We start from the raw sequence: 18,841 nt of genomic DNA, 5'->3' as shown, positions 1-18,841 counted from the left end.
GACTCCACCCAGTATCTACTCTTCTGTTTCTGGTTTCCTCCACTGGGTGACAGCACCCTACAGATAAGGTTGAGACAAGCTTACGTTTAACACCTGGTCTTTTAAATGCTATATATTCTAAATGCTGCTGTGGATTGTCTTGAAAATTATTGTGCCTTCTGCAGGTCTGGGCTAGTGTTTATGGTTCACATGTAAAGTTATCTGAGTAAGGGCTTCCCAGGGGGCAGGGCCCCACCTCCTCAAAAAAGTGACAGTAACATTTTCTGGTTATAGGTTTCAGAGTAGCAGCCATGTTAGTCTGTGTCAGCAAAAAGAACAGGAGTACTTGTGGCACCTTAGAGACTAACAAATTTATTTGGACATAACTTTTGTGGGCTAAAACCCACTTCATCAGATATATGCACTGGAAAATACAGTAGGAAGATATATATATATATATATATATATATATATATATATATATATATATATACACACAGAGAACATGAAAAAATGGGGGTTGCCATAACAACTCTAATGAGGCTAATCAATTAAGGTGGGCTAGTATCAGCAGGAAAAGAAGCTTTTGTAGTGAGAATCAGGATGGTCCATTTCGAACAGTTGACAAGAAGATGTGAGTAATAGCAGGGGAAAAATTTAGCATGGGGAAATTCTTTATTCAAGCCAAATTTAATGGTGTCCAGTTTGTAAATTAATTCCAGTTCTGCAGTTTCTTGTTGGAGTTTGTTTTTGAAGATTTTTTGTTGAAGTATTGCAACTTTTAGGTCTATAATTGAGTATCCGGCGAGGTTGAGGTGTTCTTGACATCTGACTTGTGTCCATTTATTCCTTTGAGTAGAGACTGTCCGGTTTGGCCAATGTACATGGCAGAGGGGCATTGCTGGCACATGATGGCATATATCACATTGGTAGATGTGCAGGAGAACGAGCCTCCGATGCTGTGGACATCATTAAATTAGGCTTGAATAAAGACCGGGAGTGGATGGGTCATTACACAAAGTAAAAACTATTTCCCCATGCTAATTTTTCCCCTACTGTTACTCACACCTTCTTGTCAACTGTTTGAAATGGGCCATCCTGATTCTCACTACAAGTTTTTTTTCTCCTGCTGATAACAGCCCACCTTAATTGATTAGTCTTGTTAGAGTTGGTATGGCAACTCCCATTTTTTCATGTTCTCTATGTATATATCTCTTCCTATTGTATTTTCCAGTGCATGCATCTGATGGAAGTGGGTTTTAGCCCACGAAAACTTACGTCCAAATACATTTGTTAGTCTCTAATGTGCCACAAGTACTTTTCGTTCTATATTCTGGTTATAATATCTTTGCACAAACTTGGGGCTCAGCCTATTGCTCTGATTCTACCCCAATTGACACCAGCTGCTGAAGATTGATCTCAGCTAATGCCTGGCACCCAGTACCCCTTTGAGGAAGCAATACTGTAAAAGTTAATAATTGTTAAAGTTAGCTCCAGCTAGTAACTGCCTCAAGCCTGGGTGTTGGTGCTGCAGAGACATGTGTAGCAGGGTTGCTGCTCTGTCACAGGAGAGTGTGTAGAAGCGCTCCTGATGTTAGTCACTGGGTAGCTCAAAGCAACATGCTGCAGGGGTCAGAGAAGTGCAATTATCTAGAGACTTTAACTTGGAGTCTTTTCCTTAGCGAAGTACTGAGGCTGCCTGTCCGCTGTGCACTATTACCCTGTCTGCCTCAGGAAATGGGCTTCTGTTGGAAACTTTGTCTGAAGGGCAGAGCTTTTCCTTTAAGAACTGATATTTCAAAGTTCTCTAAAATCTACATGTATCCTTCAAATATTGCTGTGTCATATTAGGGGCAGGGGCAGAGTCAGTGGTGCAAGTTGTGGTCATTTGGTGAAGGCATTGCTCAGATATCGCTCTCCCTCAGCAATAAAAAGCTGATTGTCACAAAGTGCTCTAAAATCCATTGGATCTACCAATATGATTTTTATTAGAGCCTCATATGTGTGTGTATATACTATACGTACACACACACATATGAGCTCTAATAACCTACAGAAGGTCAATAAACTTTTCTCATCTGTTCTCTCCATCTCACCCCATTTCACTTTCCCACCTACTCTGACACACTCCCCCACCCCCATTCCCTCACTTAATTCTGTGCATGTGAAGAGCTGATCCAAGCAGCAAGGGGACCGGCCATCAACAAGACACAGACAGCCATGGCCTCAGCAGCTCCCATAGAGAAAGTGTTAGAAGCCGCCACTTGTTCCATCTGCCTGGAGTATCTGACGGAGCCGGTGACCATAGACTGTGGGCACAACTTCTGCCAAGCCTGCATCACCCAGTACAGTGAGTACAGGGAGCCTGAAGCAGGCACAATGATCCCCTGTCCCCAGTGCCGAGAGCCATTCCAGAAAGGAAAACTCCGCCCCAACAAGCAGCTGGCTGATATTGTAAAGAACATAAAAAAACTGGAGTTAAAGCCAGAGAATGCACAGAAGGAGAATCTTTGTGAGAGACATGAGGAGAAGCTCCAACTCTTCTGTGAGGAGGACGGAGAAGCCATCTGTGTGATTTGCAGGGAGTCCTGGGCTCACCACACTCATGCTGTGGTCCCCATAGAGGAGGCTGCCCAGGATTACAAGGTGAGAATCACACACTTTAAGGAACCCCTTAAAGGCCCTGTTGTGTTTCTCTCCAGAGCCAGCTGCTGAGGGCTGAGTGGGAACTCACATGGCTTAAGAGAGGTGGCTCCAGGTGCTGCCAGACTGAGCAGTGAGGGGTCCAGCTGCCTCCCCCACCCTCTGCCAGACAGGTAGTGAAGAGTGGAGCCAACCATGTCCATCTCTATGCCAGGCTGGGCATCCAGTGCCAGGTGACCACAGCCACCTTAGGGAACTTGAGTGGGGGAAACCAGGGCTTGTGCCCTTTCCTCTTCAGTGTGTGGGTGAGGCCCAAGGCGTTGGGTCAGACATTGGATTTTGGGCTTGTTAGCACCTTTGCAACATCAGGAAGGTGGCACCATGGATTCTGCATTACATGGATGTCTCCCAGGAGGCTCAGGCATGTCCCAGTGCAGCTTTCCCCAGCCTAGGTAGGATGTGTGTGTGGCTTGTGGAGATCCATGAAGTTGTCTGAGGAGGGGCCAAATGGAGGGGAAGTGGAGCCTGTGGGGAGCAGGCAAAGGAGGGGGATCCAGTCAGTGTGGGAAACAAGTAGCTTTGGCCCTGAAATGAGTGACTTCCCCCAAATAAGGATCACCTGAGAGCGGAGGCAATGCACTGCCACAGGCTGGGGACCGACTGGCTAAGCAGCAGTTCTTCAGAAAAGGACCTAGGGATTACAGTGGACAAGAAGGTGGATATGAGTCTGCAGTGTGCCCTTGTTGCCAAGAAGGCTAATGGCATATCGGGCTGTATTAGTAGGAGCATTGCCAGCAGATTGAGGAAAGTGATTATTCCCTTCTATCTGGCACTGCTGAGGCCACACATGGAGTACTGTGTCCAGTTTTGGTCCCCCCACTACAGAAGGGATGTGGACAAATTGGAGAGAGTCCAGTGGAGGGCAACGAAAATGATTAGGGGGCTGGAGCACATGACTTATGAGGAGAGGCTGAGGAACTGGGGTTATTTAGTCTGCAGAAGAGAAGAGTGAGGGGGGATTTGATAGCAGCCTTCAACTACCTGAATGGGAGTTCCAAAGAGGATGGAGCTAGGCTGTTCCTAGTGGTGACAGATGATAGAACAAGAAACAATGGTCTCAAGTTGCAGTGGGGCAGATCTAGGTTGGATATTAGGAAATACTATTTCACTAGGAGGGTGGTGAAGCACTGGAATGGGTTACCTAGGAAGGTGGAGGAAACTCCATCCTGAGAGGTTTTTAAGGCCTGGCCTGACAAAGCCCTGGCTGGGATGATTTAGTTGGTGTTGGTCCTGCTTTGAGCAGGGGACTGGACTAGATGATCTCCTGAGGTCTCTTCCAACCCTAATATTGTATTATTCTATAATGAGAGAAGGGACATAGAAAAATGTTATGTTTGGACTAGCAGAGAAGGCAATGGACAGACACAGGGAGGTGACAGATAGACAGCTTCTGCTGTGGTGGCTTTATTGTTCAGCTGCAAAATTGAAACTTACATGAAAGCAAGGCTTAGCACTGGAAAGGGTGGAGTGCTCAAATATCTAAACGAACAGTAAATCACATTCATCTACCCCGCTTTAAAAAAACGTTCCAAACACATATACATTATCAATTACATGGCTAACATGAAACACTGTATAACGTAAGTAATAATTGCAGGTGGACTACTGCATGCTTTTAAATGGCAAGGGAGCATTCTCTATACTCAATACTCTAACTAAACAATTTATAAGTTCGGGTGCTCAGTTTGTTATTGTATTCTCTTGTGATGATGGTGTGGCAGTGTCCTGAACTACAGGAACAGTCAGTGGCAAGGAATCAACTGGATCTGGTATGCAATCACCTGGATCTCGTACCAAAGTTTTTCTTAACAAGTCATTAAAACTAGGAGTTGTAATGGAAGGAGATTCAATCGAGGAACAGAAGGTTCTATTATTGAGGCTGCAACTGGTCCATATGTGATCTCCATAAAATACCATTGGCTAGTTTTACTAAAAACAATACAAGTCCTGTGCATTTTACAAATTCTCCTGGCATCCATTTCTCTCCACAACTGTAGTTGTGAGTCCACATTAAGTCTCGAAGTTGAAAAGAATGATGATGAGTCTCACATAATCAATCAGTTTGCATAGACTGGGATTTGGCTACAAGTGCAGCAATATCAGGATGTAGCAGGTTCCAATAGGTACGCAAATATTGTTTCAAGAAAAGCATTTCAGTTGACTCCTGGGTAGTAGCATGTGGTGTGTGCCTATAGATGAGCAAGGAATTTTCCAGTCTCTGGCCATGTCTACACGAGGCCTTAAATTCGAATTAAACGGCTTTAATTCGAATTTATGGAGCACCCATCCACATGACGCAGCCCTCTAATTCGAATTAAAGGGCTATTTAAATCGATTTTAGTACTCCTACTAAACCACAGGAGTAACCCTAAAATCGAATTTACTAATTCGAATTTAGTGCAGTGTGGACGGAAATCGAAGTTAATGGGCTCCAGGAGCTATCCCACAGATCACCACTGACCACTCTGGACAGCACTCAAAACTCCTATGCACTGGCCAGGTAAACAGGAAAAGACCCGTGGAGGTTTGAATCAGTTTCCTGTTTGTCCACCGTGGGGCTCTGAGCAGCAGTTAATCACGCTGCACCTTTAAAAATGCAGTCTCCTGAGAATAGAAAAAGAGCTCCAGCATGGACCACAGAAGAGCTTTGGGATCTCTGGAGTTGCTCCTAAAACATGCAGGTTCTATGCAGAGCTACATGCAATTTTTGGGGGCTTGGCTACCAGTCGCCCATCCTTAATCGTGGATTCAGATGACCTGATTTCAGTTTCAACTGTGGCTGAGGATTCTGCAGAGGGGGAAGATCAGGAAGAGGTACATGAGGGAGACATTGCTGATAGCACACAGCTCTCAATTACCAACAGCAGCCAGGAGTTGTTTCTGACCCAAGATTTAACCTTGCAACAGGCTAATCAAGCCACTATCACAGAAAGTGAAGCCATGGAAGGGACCAGCGGTGAGTAAATGTTTAGATCAGTCATATTTAAAAACTAGCGTTTTTTAATTATCAATTTTTAAGCATGCGTTGTCATTTCTTTTTAGCCATTACAGTTACATGAAAAGTTCCTTAACATGTCTGGGGATGCAATGAAAATCCTCCCAAGAAATCTCCATGAATTGATATTGCAGGAAATCAAAGAGCCTTTTCAGTAAATTTCGGGGCAATGCTGCCTTAGCCGGTCCTCCAATGAAAGATGCTTTGCCCCTCCAGGCATGCATGACGTAATTTGGAATCATTGCTTCACAAAGCATAGATGCATAAGCGCCAGGACTCTGATCACAGGCATGAAACATTCGCTCTGCCTCTTCTGCTGTAACTCTCACCAGAGTTCTATCGTTCATTGTGACCTGGTTGAAATAAGTAATTTATTTGTAATTAGGAGAGCAAACATGGCCATTATGCTACTGTAATGCCACTCCATGTAGCTGGGTGGAGGGGAGTTGTGCTACGATGATGCTTTAGCAGGGAGGGGTGAGACAAACATAAAGACTTACCATGGCTGCTTGGAAGCAAATTTATAATGGCAGTACCAGCAAGCTGCATCTGTACTGTGCTCTGAGCCCAGGGACAGAGTCTCCCAGTATTAAAAGATGAAAAATGTGACCTTGGAGTGAAATCACATGTCCTGCGTAAGGTGCATAGTTTTGTGCTGTGTGAGTGAGTGGAATCATTGTTCTAAGAAATGTATCTTTTTACATACTTCTCTCTCTTACCTCCACCATACAGCTGTGCAGTGTTCTTTACTCACTACCCCATCTGCCAGGCTACCCAAGAGACAGAGGAAAAAGAGAACGAGAGACGAAATGTTTTCCGAAGTCATGGAAGTCAGCCACAGTAACACAGCTCATCATAGTGATTTGAAGGAACTGATAGCAAAATACAAGAAAGATGCCAGTGACCGGGAGGACAGGAGAGACGCTCGAGATGAGAGGTGGCGAGAGGAAGACCGGCAGGTAGAAGAGAGGTGGCGCAAGGAAGACAGGCAGGAAGATCAGAGGAGCAGGGAGGAAGATAGGCGCTGGCGTGATGGAACGCTGGAGCTGCTGCGTGATCACACTGATATCCTCAGACGCATGTTGATTGTTCAGGAACAGCAGCGGGGTTACAGAGTGCCACTGCAGTCCATGTTTAATCACCCTCCAAGCTCCCCAGGTTCCATATCTCCCTCACGCAGACGTGTTAGAACGCGTGGGGGAAGGCTTCCTGCACCAGCACACTCCACCCCCATGGAGAGCCCAACCAAAAGGCTGTAATGAAGCTGAAATGTATTTCATGGGCTTTTCCTTACCTGTGATCCTCCTCCCAAAGCACAGCTTTCAGGGATACCTAGATAAATCTGTGCCTCTGAATATAGTTCCTTTCTAATCAGACATACATCCAAAGGGGGGAGGGTGCTTTTATTACAGGGAATGATCCTTTAAAAATGAACGCATGTTTTTAAAGCAATAACAAATGAGTTTTAATAAAGATTAAATGATTTTTAAAACATACTGGCTTTCTTTCCTTCAGCCACATGTAATGAAAGGGTGGGGGGTTGATTTTGAAAGTCCTGCAGCAAGCTGTAAGTAAAGGGGGACGGTGGGTTGCTTACAGGGAGTCAATAGAGGCGGGAGTGTTCATCAAGGGCAAAGAAGCACTGCAATCACACCATACCCTGGCCCGCGACAAAACACATTTTCAGGGCTTCTCTGATGCGCACCGCCTCCTGGTGTGCTCTTCTAATCGCCCTGGTGTCTGGCTGCTCGTAGTCAGCGGCCAGGCGATTAGCCTCAGCCTCCCACCCCGCCATAAAGGTATCCCCCTTACTCTCACAGAGATTGTGGAGCACACAGCAAGCAGCAATAGCTACGGGGACATTCTTTGGGCTGAGGTCTGAGCGAGTGAGTAATGATCGAAAGCGCCCCTTTAAACGCCCAAATGCACACTCTACCACCATCCTGCACTTGCTCAGCCTGTAGTTGAACAGCTCCTGAGCACTGTCCAGGCTGCCTGTGTATGGCTTCATGAGCCACGGCATCAAGGGGTAGGCTGGGTCACCCAGGATAACGACAGGCATCTCAACATCGCCCACTGTTATTTTCTGGTCTGGGAAGTAATTTCCTTGATGCAGTCGTTTAAAGAGAGTACTGTTTCTGAAGACGCGCGCGTCATGAACCCTTCCTGGCCATCCCACGTGGATGCTGGTGAAACGTCCCTTGTGATCCACCAGTGCTTGCAGCACCATGGAAAAGTACCCCTTGCGGTTCACGTACTCGGCGCCCTGGTGCTCTGGGGCCAAGATAGGGATATGGGTTCCATCTATGGCCCCTCCACAGTTAGGGAATCCCATTGCAGCAAAGCCATCCACTATGACCTGCACGTTTCCCAGAGTCACAAACTTTCGTAGCAGCAGCCTAACGATTGCTTTGGCTACTTGCATCACAGCAGCCCCCACGGTAGATTTTCCCACTCCAAATTGATTCGCGACTGACCGGTAGCTGTCTGGAGTTGCAAGCTTCCAGAGGGCTATTGCCACTCGCTTCTCCACAGTGAGAGCTGCTCTCATGTTAGTATTATGGCGTTTCAGGGCAGGGGAAAGCAAGTCACAAAGTTCAAAGAAAGTGCTCTTACGCATGCGAAAGTTATGCAGCCACTGGGAATCGTCCCACACCTGCAAAACTATGCGGTCCCACCAGTCTGTGCTTGTTTCCCGTGCCCAAAATCGGCGTTCAATGGGCAGAAGCTGACCCATTACCAGCAGTAGCTCCAAAATGCTGGGTCCTGCGGTTAGGGAGAGATCACTCTCTATGTCGTCATCATCACCATCATTAACATCGCTCCTGTCGGTGCGCAGCTGCCTCCTCAAACTCCAAGTCCTCCTCCTGTCCCTCCTCCTCCACCTCCTCCTCCCCCTCTCCTCCTGAATTTTCAGGTCATGGCTCAGCATAGACAGCACGAGAGTGCGCGAGCTGTTTAAAACTTGCACGATTGCATTACTGGTCTCATCAGGGTCCATGGTCTCAGCAGGGTCCATGGTCTCAGCAGGGTCCATGCTTGCTGTGCTATGGCGTTTGCTCTCTTCACCCAGGAAAAACGGCGCGGAATGGTTGGCTGCTGCTTTCACAAAGGGGGGGGTGAGGCTGTACCCAGCAGCACCCGGGACAATGTTTTTGGTCCCAGCAGGCACTGGGCTGAAAACCAGGAAGTGGGAACTATGGGATAGCTGTGTCACAGCTACCCACAGTGCACTGCTCCTGAAATCGAAGTAAGACATGGGCCATGGACGCACAACTTCGATTTGAGATTCGTGGTGTGGACGCTCTAATTCGAATTTATAAATTCGGTTTTATAAATTCGATTTAGATAACTTCGATTTACTTCTGCCGTGTAGACAAGGCCTCTGACTCAAAATAGACTTTTTAGCTCTTAAGTGTTGATTAGGTGTCTGTACAAAGAGTTCTGCTAGTAAATTTGAAGCCAGATAATATGGAGCAGAGCATATGTGCTGAATTCCATTTGAAGCGAGGAACCTCTGAAATTCTGCAGAACAGAACTGAGGTCCATTGTTACTCACTAACTGTAACAGTAAACCAAATTATCTGAACGAGGTGCAAAGATGTCCAATGATCTTAGCAGCAGTAGTAGAAGTCATGCTGAAAACTACTGGTCATTTCAAATGGCACTGACTATGACCAAAAACATGTAACCTAAAAATCTCGCAAAGTCCACGTGATTAAGTGTCCAGTGCATCTGAGTAAACAACCAAGGTGTTCAAATAACCTAGCCAGGATCATGTTGAATTTGCTGGCACATAGTATAGCACTTCATCTTCTTCCAATACCTTTGGTAATCCCAGCTAACTGACATGTATCCAGGCTATGAACTTCATCTGTACGATTCCAAGATGGGCTTTGTGAAGAGCTGCCAAACCTGAGACTGAACTGATTTTGGAATGATCTTTCACATTTCCCACAAGATGCAACCATAATTCACAGATAATTCACGTTGACATGACATGAATTGTGTAAACTGGGGATTCTTATAATCCAACCCTGTATCTTGTAGTACCATTCCCTTCACAAGAGAAAGCACATTATCCTCAACAGTTTCTTTATTGATTCCTGTGCTAGTAATAAGTGAGATAGAACATTTCATCCGAAGTTTCTTTGGGTAAATGAGAGGGGGTATGGCTTGTGTGATGGCCTATCAACACTGCCATGCTGAGTCCCTTTATGGAACTGAATAATATAGGAATGAGCCAAAAGTAGCAATGCCCATCATTGCATGCGAGCAGTAGCTAATGAAGGAATTCCATGTTTCAGTCCAAATATTGAAAGTAAGGGTAATGAGCTGTCTGCAAAGTAACAAGTCTATGTATTGAGGCACAGTAGCCTCCCATTGACCTAGAGGGGGAGGGACCTGCTAGGTGGAGAATGGGGACAGCAACCTGTCCCCTGCAGTAACCGGTCCTGCATATGCCATGCCTTAGATATCCCTAATGGGAGAGATGGAGCTTGAGAAGTTCATTAAGTATCTGGCCAAGAGACAACAGCAGCTGCAGGTGTCATAACTCCAGCAACAACAACAACTGGTACAGATGCTGGGGGCCAAACAACAGCAACTGTTCTGGCATTTGGGGGCCCAACACCATGAGGAGCAGCAACAGTGTCTCCAATAGCTTGTTACCCTGCTGCCTGGACCCAGCGGGCAACCTCCCAGGGGCACAATGAAAACTTTCCCGTTGCCCATACGGCTTTCTAAGATGGGACCTGCAGATGACCCCAAAGCATTTCTTGTGATGTTTGAGCAGGTCACATTGGTTGCCCGCTGTCCCCAGAGCAGTGGGCCACCCTCTTGGCCCCCTACTTGACTGGTGCAACCCAGATTGCCTATCGGGGGCTCCCAATCAATGAGGCACAAGATTATGGATTCAGGAAGTTGGCCATTTTAGATGCCTTGGACATCATGCTGGAGACCTTCTGCCAGCGATACTGGACTAACATCTACCTGCCAGGAGCCTGGCTCAGGTCATCGCCCAGGAGATAAAAGACCTCTGCTGGTGATGGCTGCACCCTGAGCATTGGTCAGTGGGCAAGACTGCTGAGCAGATCACCCTAGAGCAGGTTGTTCATGTCCTCCTGCCCCAGAGGAGGGCTCAGGTACTATGGCACTGACCCACAACACTTAGTGCGACTGTCACCTTAATGGAGGACTTCTTGGCCGCTGAGAACCTTTTCGGGCCAGGAGCCTGAGCCCCGACCTCAACGCCAGGCTTGATGCTCCATGGCCAGGGAGGGCTCTATGTGTTTTGCTGTCCCAAGCATGGCAGGCAGGCGGCTTTTGGCAGCGCGCCTGCCGGCGGTCCATTAGTCATGCAGATTCGGTGGCACACCTGCGGGCGGTCCTCTGGTCATGCAGATTTGGCAGCATGCCTGCGGGCGGTCCGCTGGTCACGTGGATTTGGCGGCATGCCTGCAGGAGGTCCACCGGTGCTGCGCCATCGGTGTCCCCGCCACTGAATTGCTGCCGAAGCCGCGGGACCAGAGGACCTCCCGCAGCTGCACCACCGAAAGCCACCTGCCTGCCATCTTCACAGCGACCGGCAGGCTGCCCCCAACGGCTTACTGCCCCAGGCACGCACTTACTGCGCTGGTGCCTGGAGCCGCCTCTGTCCATGGCCCAGCAAGGAAGCCCAGGCCGAAGGCCAAATGGAACCCTGGAATCCAAACCCATGACGATGGGGACAGCAACACCTCTCGGTGACTTGGGCCCACATGGCACCGATGCTCTGAAGCCTCTGAAAAGAAGAGTCAAGACCACAACCCAAATCCCTTCACAGAGGTGATCCCCTGGCCAGGGCAACTAGAGCTTAGACCCTGCTTCTCCTGCAGCCGGCTTGGGCACTTACAGTAGAAGTGTCCCGAGATGGACTGCATCTTCGGCCAATTCTATATTGGAGAGTCTCGGGCCGGCAAACAACTACTGTGGAGGTTGGGTGAAAATGAGTCACAGCCCTCATAGACTCAGGCTGTAGGCAAAAGCTCCTCCACCAGGAATTCGTCCCTGGCTCCACAAGCGTGTAGGGAGATACGCCTCCAGTGTATCCACAGAGATGTAAAATCATACCCCAATGCCCAGATCTCTCTGACCATTAACAGACTGATGTGGGTGTTGACACTGGAGTTGGCTCCCACCTCACCTATCTAGTCATCCTGGGATGAGACTGCCTGGGGTTTGACAATCTTCTTCAGAAGAAGAGGAGGAGGCTGAAGAACCTCAAGGGGAACACCCTGATAAGCCCCCAGTCCCAATGATGATGTTGGGCCTTCCAGTGGAGAGTCCCAGGAAGACTCCTCCGCCCTCTTACAGATTTTTGTTGCAACCAGAGGGATGAACCCATGCTGAGCTGGGCCTACAAACAGGTAGACCAGGTCAATAGAGCCATGACTGATCCCCTGAGGCTGCACAATGGACTCAATTCAAGCTGACAGGTGATCACTTCTACCATGTTAATCAGGACTCCCAAACTCAGGAAGTCTGGACCCAGTTGTTGTCCCCCACTATCATTGGAAGACTATCTTGAAGCTTGCCCATGATGTTTCCATGGCTGGCCGTCTGGGACAAGAGGAAAAACCTAGCCTGAGTTCTGTTGTGCTTCTTCTGCCCTGGAGTCCATTGGGAGGTAAAGGACTAGTGCACCTCATGCCCTGAGTGCCAACTAGCTGCCTCCTTGGGGCTGGCGAAAGCACCCTTGGTCCCCCTACCCATGGTCTGGGTTCCCTTTGAACAAATTGCGATGGACCTGGTGGGCCCTCTCCTGAAGAGTAATGCAGGGTTCCAGGATAGCCTCATACTGATGGATTATGCCAGTCACTTCCCCGAGGCCATCCCACTATGGAACACTTCCATCACAGGAGAACTGGTGAAGGTATTCTCGTGTGTGGGCCTTCCCCATGAGAGTCTCATGGATCAGGGGACCAACTCCACTTCCCGGCTGATCTGTCAGGTGTGTACCTTGTTGTGACAGGTATGACAGTATCTGGGCTTAGCTGGGTATTACTGACACTTTATGCCCCAGTTTGCATCCATCGCAGCACCCCTCATGGCACTCTTAACTAAGGACAGCCCACATCTGTACGCTGATCAGTAGAACGTGAAGATATGTTCTGAGTCCTCAAGGAAAGCCTGTAGAGAACCTGTGCTTTTCAGTTGTGATTTCAACTGTGAGTACCTGGTGCAAATGGATGCTTCAGAGGTGGGGCTCAGGGCAGCCCTCTCCCAGGAGGTGGACGGAGAAGAGCATCCCACCCTCAATATCAGTTGGAAGCTCTTCCCCCCAAGAATGTAACTATTCAGTGATAGAGAAGGAGGCCCTGGCTGTTAAATGGGCTATTGACACCCTCAGATACTATCTTCCCCTTTCACACTGATCACTGACCACAAACCCTTAAAATGGCTAAATGCCATGAAAAGTACCAATGCCAGATTGATGAGATGGTATCACATTCTCCAGCAATTTGCCTTTGCTGTCTCACACTCAGCAGGTGAGGATAACACTAACATGGATTTTCTGTCTGACCTGGGGGGAGTCAGGAGGCAGCCATGGAGACCGGAAGATGGACTTAAGAAGGGGAGGATGTGTAGTGAGGTGAAGTGACCCCCCTCTGAGCCAGAGGCGGAGGGACCACTCTCTGAACCCAGGTGGGCAGAGCCAGACCATGCTCATCCCTCCCACTGGAAATCAGGGAGTATAAAGGGTTGGTCCTGGAGCTCAGTTGGGTGGCAACCACTGAAGGAGACAAATGTCTCCTGACCGCTCCCAAGCTGGCAGACTTCAGCAGATCCCTGCTGTGATGAGGAGTGACCAGAGCTTTTGGAGCCATGCACTGACCAAGGCACTGAAGAGTCGTTGGGACTGCCACTGGACTTCTACCCCAACAAACTGGAGGACCACCAATGGATATAGGTACACCCCAAGGGGAGTGTAGAAAGTGGCCCAGAGGCAGTCGACCCCAGTCTGGGTGCACTACTGCCAGAGACCTGGTCAGCAAGTTGCAGCTGGATTCCCTGCTGACCCAGTGGCGGAACAGTCCAACACTGTTAAGGCTCTGGGTCGGGGCCTGATGGAGTCGGGTGGGCCCAGGATCTGCTGCCACTGCACCCCTGAGGTGGCAATCTCCCCTTGCTAGGCCAAGAGGCCTGCGTTTGTTGGCCATCTGATGGAGCTCAGATACCCAACCCTCTTGCCATTCTACACAGAGTACAGGACAGAGCCACAGACTCCTTGCTGCCCCACCCTGACTGCAGGCTTGGGCTCATAACTGTTTGCTGCTCTGCCCTGACTGCAGGCCAGAGGCATAGACAATTTCTTGCCCCGCACTGCTTGGGGGTCTGGGGCCCCAAGACTAATTTGTGCATCTGCCTATACTGCAGGGCAGAGCCATATAATCCATGGAGTGCTCTGCAAATTCCCCGATTGTGGGTGACGCTCAGTTATTTAGTGAGGCAGAGTAGCCTCCCACTGACCCAGATGGCGAGGGACCCCTGCTAACCCACTACAGTCTACTATGTAGGTAGGTATGGAACAGCCAATACCAAAGATAATGCTGAGGGAGTCTAGCTGTATTTGCACATAGCTCTTCTCAGAAGTGATGAGTGTTTGTGGTGCAAAGGCAATTGGTTTCTCTATATCAGGAAAAATGTGGGAGAGAACTGCACCCATTCCATATGGTGAAGCACCACAAGCCACTTGCAATGGAATCAAAACATCAATAGGCATTAGAATGTCAGCTGACATCAACAGTTTCTTTACTTCATTAAATGCACGCACACACTCTTTAGTCCATTTTCTTTGCTTGTAACCGTTTATGCAAAGATGCTAAAACTGTCACCAGATTAGGAAGAAATTTACTGTAGCAGTTAAGCAGTCCTAAGAATCAACATAACTGTGATATGTTCTCTATCAGTCCTGCTTCAAGAACCACCTCCTCTTTCTCTGGCGATTTTCTTCAAGCCCATGGCATCAATTATATATCCAAGGTATTCAGCTGAAGGGTTGAAAAACTCACTTTTGTCTTGAAAAATCCTCAGTCCATGGTCTTCCAAATGTGTCAAAACAGAACCCAAATTTCACAGATCATAGAATATTGGGGCTGGAAGGGATCTCAGGAGATCTAGTCTAATCCCCTGCTTGAAGTAGGACCAATTCCCAACTGCCCCTCTCAAGGATTGAGCTCACACCTTTGGGTTTAGCAAGCCAATGCTCAAACCACTGAGCTACATCTCACCCCAGCTTGAGTCTTTTGTGTAACAAAGATGCCATCCAAATAATACTGAGCTCCATTCAGTCCCTTCAGAATCTCATCCATGGCTTTCTAGAACAGGGCAGGTACTGATGTGATACCAAAAAGCAACCTTTCATAACAAAATAAGACTTATTGTGTGTTGACTGAGCCAGCATCTTGCAAATATCTCACAATCTCCATTTGTAGGTATGCACTGAGCAAATCCAATTTACTGAAATGCTGTCTACCACTAAAAGTAGCAAACAAATCTTCAGTGTGAGGTAGTGGTTACTAATCTGCACATGAAACTGTATTAAGCATCACTTTGAAATATCCACATATTCAGACTTAGTCCTTCCTGATCACTGGTACAATGGGTGTAGACCACTCACTGTGTGAAACTGGTGACAGGACTCCAATGTTCACTGAATGGTCCAAATCAGCTTCCACCAGATGCTTCAGAGTATAAGGCACAACTCTGGGCTTGCAATATTTTGGCTGGCTGTCAAAAAGTTTCCCTGACATGTTGCTTATCTGTCCAAGTCCTTTTTCAAAAACTTTAGCATGTCTGTCCAGTATCTTGAAGATTTTGAGGTACTTTTGTGATCACTTTGATCTTGATCCAATTCATCTTGAGCTTCTCAAGTCAAGATCTTCCAAATAATGGTGGATACTTTCCTTCAATCACATGAAAAGGTAAAAAAACTGATTGATCATCTAGTTGAACTTTCACCTGGCATATCCCTTTTTTGGACTAATTTTTCCCCAGTATAAGTCTTTAAAGTGGACATTTCTCCCAGAGGAACTTGTGGAAAAATCTAGTGATAGGCAGACACAGAAATCAATGAAACAGTATCAAGCTCCATTCTTATGGGAACTCCTTCAGTCAGATGACATCTTTGACTCCAGCTTCCGATAAAACATGAAGTGCTAAATCTTGATCAGTGTCCCTATAGCTCTTGTCTTTTTCCACATTATGAATTCCCAACTTCTATCATTTCTTAGGTTCAGTCTTCATAGGTGTCTTCGTGGATGTATAGTTACTCTGTGTGGCTGGTCTTTGAACTGTGTGACAATGATGTGTCCTTTCTTCTGACAGTTCTAACAAATCCTCAGCAATCTTTCTGAGCATGTGTAGTTTGTGCATTATAGCCCTGTGGAAATTCTTCATGTTCCCATGGTCCTCTGTCTCATTAATTCAGAAGATGAACTCCTCGGTTCATACTAATGTCCAGAAAATCCTTCTTTTCAGTTTCCATGGCAACAGCCACTTCAACAGTCTTTTTTAATGTAAACGGTGACACAGTCAGTAACTTCTTCTGAACCTGGTCATTGCATAATCAAGAGACAAATTGGTCATACAGGGCAACACAATGTTTTTCTGAACTGACAATGCTCTGCCAACGCCCTTAGAGCAGCAACAAACTGTGCTACTGATTTTCTAGTTCCCTGATGTCGCTGATGGAACTGAAATTGTTCTGCTATCACTGACGATGTAGGAGAAAAGTGTTCCCACATTGTGGCAATAACTGTGGCATACTTGGCAGTTCTTGGCACAGCTGGAGACAATAAGTCATGTGGCAGTCCATATGGCTTCAGACCAGCCGCTGTCAGCAAGATTGAAATTCATTGTCGGGAAACTACAAACTGCTCAGAACATATGAGGCACATCACCCATGATTTGTAGTTTTCATCATCATTGCCCACAAAAGGTGCCATTTCTCTGCTCTCCTGTTGAACTTCAAGCCTCCTGGATGACCTTGTCTGCCACAAATAAATTTTTTCATTGTTACTGCACTATCTGTGCTCGAACCTCCCCTGCTGGTTGTGTGTCTACACTGCAAACTGCAGAATTCTGCCTTTGGCTGCCCTTGGGCTCTCTCTGCTAGCAATCTTGGGCTGTGTCTGCTAGCACTGTGATTGCCTGCTTTCTCTTCAGTGCTTTGTCTCTGCAGCAACTAGGCAGCAACAGCAGAAAACTCCTCCTGTGTTCTGCCCTGAATTGCCAAGTTCCCCATCTCTGCTTTGTTTGCAATAGCAAAATGCAGCAGACTGTCTCATTGCGCCTCTGATGAACTGCTCTCCGCCCCCACACCCTTTTTATATAGTATTATTTGCTGTTTTTTTCTTGTTCTTGGTCAGGCAATGGGAGAACTGGACACTTGGGAATTGTTGGTTCCTGGCCATCAAATGTTATACTTGGAGCCAGCAGAGAAGCAGCTAAATAGACATGCTAATGCAAGCAGGGGAATGGTCCTGCTATTGTGGGGAACTTTCCTGGCTTCTTCACTACCCCGGTGACATGAGCTAGCGGAAGGATCTGAGTCCTTGCTCCCACTCCCTTTACCCAGAACCCAGCCTGATCTCGAGGGCTCCCCTTCCACTCTTCTGTGTGGCAAAGTCCTTGTAACCTCAACAAGGCTGAACCCAGGATTCCTAGGGGGCTCAACCCACAACCTTGTTGTGGTCACTTAGGGCAGGGGCTAGGTTGCCCCCACTCCAGGGTGCTCTCTTTGCACTGGATGCTTCCCTGACCCACTGATCATTACATACAGTTCAAAGCAAATACAATTTATTAAACAGCAATCAATTTTTAAAAATAAGGAAAAAATGAGAAAGGTTAAAAGAAAACACATCACCCCACTCTGTGGCACAGGGACGTCACAACCAGCATCTCTGGAATGTAAAGGAAGTTCAGTCTGTTCCTCACAAGTCCCAGGCCTCTTCTCAGGCCCTGGCTGTGCTGCAGGGATGCTGCGGGTCAGACACTTGCTCTGGAGGTAGTCACAGGTTCTCAGGCTCCAGGTGACAGGACCCTTCTTCCCAGTATCATCCGCCCTGTCAGGGTTACAATTTGCCTCTAAGTCTGGCCTGCAAGGCATGTTGGCTGGTGGCATCACCCTGCGCTGCGCCCACTGCCCAGGGCCCCCCTTGCTTTCCCCAGTTGCTCACCACAACTGGCTCTGGACTGCTGCAGCCCCAGCTCCACCACAGCGTCTCAGCTCCAGCTCTAGCACTTTGCCTCACCACCGCTGCTGCTACTGCTCTGCCTCCAGCTCCCTGGGCTGCTTCTCTGGCCCCCCTGGCTCTGGTTGCTGCAGCTCTCCTCCCAGCACAGGTCTGCTCTGTGGACTGCTTCTGTGACTCTCCTTCCAGCATTGACCTGCTTCCTGTGCTGCTTTTCTGGCCCCTTTGGATCTGGCAGAGCTCTGCTCCCCAGCTCAGCTCAGGGCCCTGCTTTCTCCTTAGCTTGGCCCCACTCTAACTGACCCAGGCAATTCCAGCTCACATGGAGGACAGGACCCCCCCGGCTTCCTGTCCTGACTCCCTAATTAGCCTTCCTGCCCTGTCAATCAGGCTGACCTGAAGCATTAGCCTCTCCCCATTGTTCCTGGGGACTGTCAGTCTCAGAGTCGTGATTTCCCATCGACCCTTCCCCTTTCTTTTGGTACTGGGAGCTAGCCAACCAAAACACCCACACTGAGTTTCAGGAAGGGGACAACAGACCCCTTACACTAAAAGTGAGCTGATGGAAGAACAGCTTCTGTCCTGATGGTTTTATTGTCATCTGAGAAACAGTGCTTCTATATCATGATGCCAACTTATCCCAACCTAGTGCTAAAAATTCCCCAAATCTGGTGAAAAATTCCCAGATAAAGTTTTTTTATTTCAAAATCTCAAAGGAATGTAATATGTGTGCTTTTAATAACTATATAATACATATTATATACAAATTATTCTTATTCGTTCGAGATATTTCACATTTATTGTAATTTTTATATGTATAAGTGTTTTTCAATTTTAAACTTATGTTACTTATACAGTAAATAAAACATTTAACACATGAAGAGTAGGACTGAAATTATAGAAAACAATGTATTTTACACAAATTTCA

The 18,841-nt window shown here is 47.5% G+C and overlaps 1 protein-coding gene across 1 annotated transcript in view; it reads left to right on the top strand.

The window, feature by feature from the left end:
* Window positions 1-2,199: 2,199 nt before the first annotated feature.
* LOC116822724 (E3 ubiquitin-protein ligase TRIM39-like) overlaps window positions 2,200-18,841 on the top strand; it is a 29,955-nt gene continuing 13,313 nt past the window's right edge. Inside the window, exon 1 of the mRNA XM_075072008.1 lies at window positions 2,200-2,625. Within this exon, the coding sequence (XP_074928109.1) occupies window positions 2,200-2,625 (426 nt within the window). The remainder of the gene's footprint in view (window positions 2,626-18,841) is intronic.

This window comes from Chelonoidis abingdonii, chromosome 13 (assembly GCF_003597395.2).
Source record: "Chelonoidis abingdonii isolate Lonesome George chromosome 13, CheloAbing_2.0, whole genome shotgun sequence".
Classification (NCBI taxonomy): domain Eukaryota; kingdom Metazoa; phylum Chordata; order Testudines; family Testudinidae; genus Chelonoidis; species Chelonoidis abingdonii.
This window is presented reverse-complemented; position numbering and strand designations above follow the sequence as displayed.